The sequence below is a fragment of the Triticum dicoccoides genome, chromosome 7B (assembly GCF_002162155.2).
Source record: "Triticum dicoccoides isolate Atlit2015 ecotype Zavitan chromosome 7B, WEW_v2.0, whole genome shotgun sequence".
NCBI classification, from domain to species: Eukaryota; Viridiplantae; Streptophyta; class Magnoliopsida; order Poales; family Poaceae; genus Triticum; species Triticum dicoccoides.
This window is the reverse complement of record NC_041393.1, coordinates 526081745-526089454: the sequence shown is the minus strand read 5'-3', so window position 1 is coordinate 526089454 and position 7710 is coordinate 526081745. Positions and strand designations below refer to the sequence as shown.

The 7710-nt window shown below is 40.6% G+C and overlaps 1 protein-coding gene across 1 annotated transcript; it reads right to left on the bottom strand.

The window, feature by feature from the left end:
• Positions 1 to 3887: 3887 nt before the first annotated feature.
• On the bottom strand, positions 3888 to 7704 carry LOC119336740 (probable nucleoside diphosphate kinase 5). Its single transcript, XM_037608819.1, is given in 5 exon segments — positions 3888 to 4581; positions 4660 to 4769; positions 5510 to 5617; positions 7016 to 7240; positions 7658 to 7704. Coding segments are annotated over 5 exon segments (495 nt in total). The 5' UTR covers positions 7684 to 7704; the 3' UTR covers positions 3888 to 4555.
• Positions 7705 to 7710: the final 6 nt, after the last annotated feature.

The window sequence follows — 7710 nt, the reverse complement described above, 5'->3', positions numbered from 1 at the left end:
AAAGAGGTGAGCTTCTTCCTGCTTGTCACATGTTCGATAAAATGTCGACTTGGGTTCGTTACATTGTTGATTGCCTCTTGCGTTTTGTTAGGTCTGCTTAGAGGGTGGTCACATTGGATTTGTTATCTGATGCTTCTAAACATATGGCAGATGTTTAAACTGCCAAGAATTGAGTATTAGTTAGGGCATGTCCAACGCTACAGGCTGGACGGATGCCTCAGCTCTCCACGTCGGCTCGGGTGGTCCTCGATTGCTGTTTGTGCTGCTTGCAGGCTAGAGGGGGATCTTGCAGAGGAGGCCGGCTCCTGCCTGACAAAAGTGCAGCGAGGCAAAAAAAGACGAGAGGAAGCTGAAGGAAGCGTGGGGTTGAGATCTGGTATAGCAGGAGAGAGAAATACGAGTAGTAAAAAGTTGGCCGGCTGAGGCTATTGCTGCGTTGGGCAGTGGATTTTTGGACCGTGGTTTCCCTGCTACTTTTTTACGTGGCAATGGTGAGGCATTAGGTAGGTAGTGCTTCCATTGTACATGCCCTTAATAGAGAACATGTTGGGTTGTTGCCCGTTGCTGCAACCCACATCAGATGACGTGAGTCTTCTTTTCGCCTGCAAACCATAGTCATTATAGCTTTGCTCCAGTTTGCCAATGTATAGCTGAATATGAGCCATCTACTTGCTGCAAGTGGTCACATATGGGGTAACTTTTAGTGGCAGGGTGAAGCAATGGTACTGGCATTTATATTACTGAATAGTACATGCTTTGTGTTATTTTCCATGCTCTCTATGTGCTCTTGGTTTGGCAGGGGATGCTTGGTGATGACTCCTTAAATGCTCTGAGTAATAATTGAGAATACATGGACAATGTCAAAATTGAAGCGTGATATTCGTATTTCATATTTACTCCACAAAAACTTTTTCTGTTTTTTCTCATTCTTTTTACATATGTATTTGCAAACAAGTATCTATGCGTAGTGCGTGCACGTTGACTGGATTGGCAACCGAATCAAAATACAAAAAACCTACAACTTCAGTGCCCATTAGATACTCGAAAAATTACCAACAACAAAAATTTAACCCTTGAACCATTACGACATAAATGAGATGGATGGGATCATGCCTGTTCTTTGGTGTGTGTGTGTGTGCTGCGGTTGCCATCATTTTCTCCCTTTATTCCTTCTGGCATAGTCTTCTCTGCATTTATGCATTTGATACTGAAGATAAATCATATTGCAAGTCATGCTTTCCGAGAGGGAGGTCTGTGACGTAATCTGTGTTTGCTTACATTTTTTGCCATTCCTGATCTGTGTTGCAGGTCTTTCTTTGTGCGTTTTGCCTGCCCAGATTGCTTGTCTGCTCGGTCCAGATTTACAAGAGTGCTCCCACAGTTAATCTCGCTCAACGCGTCGCCTTCTCTCCTTCCTGGTGCGATGGTACCGTCCTCCTCCTTTGTTTGCATTTCTTGTGCTCGTTTCAGATTCTGTCATTTACCCAGTTCTAACTGTGTGTGTTCCGTGCAATGTGCCATTTTATGTTTTTGCCTACTATTTCATACTATTGACTGCTACTTTTACTTCCTGCTTGCATACGTTCTTTCCTGTTTATTGTTTTGCCCTTGCTTCACATGTCCAGCATGTGTCCTGTCGTGTCTTTTGTTCTTCGAGTCTTGGAAACCGTGGCAGCGCATTGTGCGCTGCCTCCTCCTTGTTATCTCTTTGAGGTTGACCGGGATGACCATGTCCTTGCTGGGGTAGAGATTGACATTCCTGGGGATGGTATCCTAACGACGCCGCAAAAAAAGATTTTCTGGACCTCAGGGTGGGAAGGTTATACAGCTGCATATGAGCAAAGTGCTTTGCAGGCAATCAAGTTTTTGCAGGGGATGTATGGTTTTATAGTTAAGGATTACAACTATGAGTGTGTGGTTTGCTATAGGAATTCAGGGAATGCTGTTGTCGCTGTTGCCGCGTCGGTTGGTCGTTATGCGGCCTATTTAGAGAGAGCCCTTGTTTGCGCCTTTCGTGCTGACCCACAGCCACCACCTAACCTGGCGTTGCTATACTCAAGCCTTTTGGCGTCTTTGTATTCTTTTTATCTGCGCCACCGCCTAACCTGGCGTTGCTATACTCAAGCCTTTTGGCGTCTTTTTATTCTATTTAGCTGAAACAGGGTACTCCAGTTGTTCCAGGATTCTATTTATTTGATAATAATAATTCGGTTCAGTTTCATGCTCTTTTCTTTTTATGTTATTTATTCCTGTTGCCTTATATGATGTGTCTTTCAATGCCTGTGTTGTTAGTTCTTGCAAGATTGTGTTATTCTGATTTGAGTATTCTTCGCCGGAGCGATTTCAGAGCTTTGTTTCTGCTGTGCTGTACATTTTAAAACGAGGTGAAGTTAACTGAACTTGATAGCGCTGTTCAAAATTCAGTTATCTACAAACAAACGACATATATCGGTTTGTTGTGTCTTTTCTTGTATAAGGTTTGAAGCAAGGTTGTTCGTTTGCTTAGTATTTTCTTCGTTGGAGATTTTGAGCAAAATTGTTATGTGTGGCTCTTTGAAGGTGGATTTTTTAATGGAAAACTCAGTTATGGTTCGAAGCAAGGTTGTTCGTTTGCTTAGTATTTTCTTCGTTGGAAATTTTGAGCAAAATTGTTATGTGTGACTCTTTGAAGATGGATTTTTTAATGAAAAACTCAGTTATGCAGAAAGAAACAGCAAATACAAGTTTGCTGTGCCTTTTCTTGTATAAGATTTGAAGCAACGTTGTCCGGTTGCTTATTATTTGTCTTCTTGGAAATTTTGAGCAACATTATTATGTGTGACTGTGTGAAGATGGATTTGAAATCGATGCTGTGTGCTCTGCACTTCAAAACGAGATTAACTTAACTGAACTTGTTACTGCCATTTAAAATACAGTGATCTACAAAGAAACAACAAATGCCATCATAGTTTTAAAGGGGTACAGCAGATAGTATATTAGATGGACGAGACAGCTGCTTTCATAATGGGCTTTCTCTGTAGAGTATATATGTGCACTGGAACTATCAGCTATGGCATCCATGATTCTCTGCAAGTTTAACGGAATGCTTTCTTTGTGCTAATGCTCTTCTGGTACATATTCCCTACTCGGTGCTTCTCTCTCCTATGATGTAAGCTAAGTATATATGTGCTATCTTTGATAACTTTTCACCTACAGTTCAAGGATTCAAATGTAAGAAAGCATCATCCTCCACTCCCTTTCAGCATTTTTTGACCTCTTGTAATGCAGGTTCATCTAATTAAGCTTTTAATGATTCAATGTTCGCACACTGTATATTCTCTAACTATTGTGCTGACAGATTAAAGTAGTGTTTTAGCATAGTATACATACCTTCTTGTTGCACTGTTTGTGACTCTCATTTTTCTTTCTACAAGTTCCTTAATTAAAGCAATCATACCAAATGCTAATTAGAATGGAAAAGTGTGTTTAAGGGGCGAGTACAACCAGGCACCGCCCAGCTCCCCCTCAAGAGGCGCGCCCCAACACCTAGTCTACATTAGTTGTGTTGCGTTGACGCACCGTGAGTGGATGCAGGAGGAAGGAGGCTTCAGGTTTAAATGTAAGGTGCATTTTGATTCGGTACGCATTTTGATTCAGTATGACAGGCATGATAAAAAGTTACTTCAATTTCTATGATACAAAATCACAATCACAATTGGTGTTTTTTCAATACGAGTATAATAACACTATTTTATGTCACATATATTGAAGTATTTAACTATATTAACAAAGTAATTATTAGTCAAACCCTTGTCTTAATGAATCAAAATATGATTTACATTCTTTTCATAGGGCATAACACGGCACAATTGGACTACACAACTTCAAGTAAGCATTGGTTGTGGGAATTTGAAGCAAACACGAACAACAAAGATCATCCATAAGACCAAAAGTTCTATCAGGGTACTACTTCTAACTCATCACTGGTAATTTTCCCTACACATCTTTTGCATCTTAATTTTCCCTACATGTTTCCTTACAAAAAAACTGCACAAGATCAAGCCTGCACCTGCACAAGCTGGATGGGGCTTTCGGCCACACCCTTTGTAACCAGATTACTGAACCGCTGGTAAAATACTACTCTTGAATCTACAGCAGAGCATTATGCTGTTACTCAAGCATGTTATTTTCCGCAAATGGCAGCTTTGGTCTCACTTCCACATGGATTACTGCATCTGAACCTGCATTCCATGAACTAACAAGTGGCAGTTTTTGATAAATAAGATTGGCATGATCAAGCCAGACAGTGCAAATCTAAAACCCATAGGATTTTTATCAACAGACGATTATATTTTGAACTGGGACACGGCAATCAGTTAAATGGGAGTGCTTGACAAAATTTCGCTATGGTGATTTCAACATCACAGCCTTTGGCACCCAAGGGATGAAGCTATCAAGTGCAGAAGTGTAATGTTAGATCAGTATCATGTAATGCACATAAGTTTTCATCAACTAATAGCTGGAAGGGGTATCAAACTTCAGAATTATCTGCCTTTCGAGGATGCATGCCAATTGTCTACAGCTCATCATGTTCCAGGGCTTCTGCATTTGTAGTAAATCATGGTCAGAAAATTCAAGGTTAATCTCCAATACTAATCAAATGAAAGCAAAGACACTGACCAGATTTATCATCTCCGAAGAAAAATGAAATCTCTCTGGCCGCAGATTGCAGTGAATCTGAACCATGCACACAATTTTTCTCAGAGTCCAAGCCACACATTGCTCTAATGCTGTAATGAGAAGCAAGTGCTTGTGAATAACATGAATTGCAAAAGCATAGAAGAAAGAGTTAGGTTCAAGCTCATTATAGTGTGAGACATGGATCACAGATAGTTTTTAAGCGACGCTTAAGCGCGCTCAAGCGCTGAGCGATGGCAAAACGCTTCGCTTTTGCCCTACGTGGTGGATTAAGCTTTTTTTTATTTGGCCAAAATTTGGCTGTTTTTGAACTATTTCTGCTTGTCTCCTTGCACAATAATGGCAATATGCCATTTATCTTATAATCAGGCTCTGTTCGGGAACTATTTCCTTCATATTCTGGCAAAATTCTGGCCACGCGATCTCTATTAGGTTATGTCTATTTGAACTGAACTGCATTTTAGTTGTTATTTTGCTTGCTATGTGAACCTGGTGTGTGTTTGCTATGGTGTGAACTGTATTCTGGATGCTATTTCAATTACCCATGTGCCAAGTTTCCTATTTTCCTGTGTATATTATTCAAAATCTGTCAAATTCTAGCCAATTTCAAAAAAAACGCTTAAGCACCCATTGCTCTAAGCCGTGGCCTTCCGCTTCGCTTACGCTTTCTGCTTTTTTGAACATTGGCAGATTCTTGGGTAATGAAAAGGTGCAGTAAGTTTCCTATGGAACACTGATATTAGTTATTGTTTATTAATATGTTTGCATTGGAGTCATCATTGATCTCACATAAGGTGTTCTCAACTAGAAAAAGAATGATGTAGTTCTTAACCTGTCAGGGTGTGAAGTTTTAGCCTTTCTTGCATCAGTTGGCCCTATCAAAATTCTCCAGCGTGAAATGGCATCGGGGCTTTCCAGAACCATAACATGAACTGGACCGCTGAACATCACAACAAACAAAAACATCAAGTCAGAGGCTGCTTTGTACTGTTAGGGCAGATTAGTAACCTGAGAGTGCTCAAATGCAAACAAGAAACTTCAATGGAGTTCTCTCAAAGAAATAAAAAGATAACAAAATGTCCTATGAAGATTTGGGCAGCGCAAAGTGTCAAAGTGTTCAGGAATGTCGATCAAGCTCCTCATGTCACAGTTCACAACATTGTTCCAATTTGCTTATTGGTTGCATCGGTTCAAGAAACCCTATAGTAAAATAGACATTATGTCTTGGCAGGAATACCTAGCCCTGCATCCTCCGGATCGTTTTGAGCAATGTATTCAGGTGGGGACTGCCCCCCACACACACCTAGCGATTGCCTACAAAATATGCTATGAGACTACGAGCCAAGAAATGTCCAATTTTGCTCGGATGTAATGTGGGCATGCTTACTGGATTTTACAACGAACACTCTGTTGGTTTGTGTTGTGGGTGTGTCAGAAGCAGTTCTGTGCTGGCTGTGGTGAGAAAGCTATTGTGCTGATTAAGCAGTTTTGACGAAGGTTGGTCATCTGGGAATACAGCCGTACAGCGATTGTGAGCTGAGAATATGTCTTAAATGCCCATAGCATGCTAGAATTTTTAATTTGTTGATTGTATGCTAATCACCTGTTTTAATGTTGATTTACAATAGAAGACTGAGTTAGAAGTTGGAACTTGTACTGTAAGTAAATTGCCTGTTATAATGTCTATTTGACTATAAGTACCTAGTTTTACCAAAAATGTTCTTAAATAATTGTTTTTCAATCTTTAAGATATTGATAATGAACTTCTAACATATTTATTATATTACTGGAAAATGAATCCTAAGCACCGAGTGCAATTCTTCACAGGACACTCCTAATCGCCTAATTTCTCTGAACCATGAAATGAACAGCTGTCTTTTCCAAATTGCTCGTTATAACCAAGAGATTTGTAATTCTAAACATCACAAATTCTCTGAACCATTGCCACATATAGCAATCATCTGATCTCCATCATATACTTCCTCCGTTCCTAAATATAAGTCTTTGTAGGGATTCCACTAGGTGGACTACATACGGAGCAAAATGAATGAATTTACACTTAAAATGCATCTATATACATCCGTATGTGGTTCATAGTGGAATCTCTACAAAGACTTATATTTAGGAACGGAGGGAGTATATACAACTCTGCCTACTAAAGTGTGCAGTTTTCAGAAATTAATTGGATTTCTCATACCAAGCAACTGAACAAACAAATTTAGCTCAAGATTATGTGTTGGAACTGAGGTGGCATTAATAAAATTTTCCCAATATTGTCAGTGGCATTGTTTTGAGGTAGCATAAATCAAAATTTCCATGCCTTCAAAACAACATATACCTCGTCATATACTTCACCAGGCTGTTGAAGAAGCTTCTATGGGCATGCTCAGCATAGAAGAGTTATGCCCTCTCTGCATCCAGCTGGACAACTGCCTCTTCTATGATATCAAATCCAGACTCCAAGATGGCCTCCTTGATTTTTTCCGTGTAGTTACCAGACAAACCATCCGGCTTGATCATCGCCAACGTCCTCTCTCTCTCCACAGCCTCACAGCTGCGGCACCTGAATTAATTACACATCAAGGCATGCAGTTCAGACTCAGATTACACAAAACTACAGACTGTACTACAGGCATTTCCTCCCTACAACAACCTCTATCGCAAAGCATCCTTGAACAGAAACCGGCTTCCATTCGATTGCAGTAACAACTATGGTTAGCCCCAAGAACGTTTAATATAGTCATGCCCACCCAAATTATCTCGATTAAGCGAGCGACGCGGTGGCCCGAGGATGCCGCCGGGGCTGATTTATGAGAGAAATCTTGCTCAGATCTGTCACGGCAGGCATGCTAATCCAGCAAATCTAACATGTTCATGACAAAGAAAGGCTAAGAAGTCATCCCCTCTGCAGCACTTAATTCAGCACACGAGATCCCCAAAGGCTCGCTAGAGGAGTACATGTAGAACAAGTGCGGCTAACCTGTGGAAGAAAGCTGCCCCGGCCATCTCCGGTGAGATGGGACGAAACTTAGG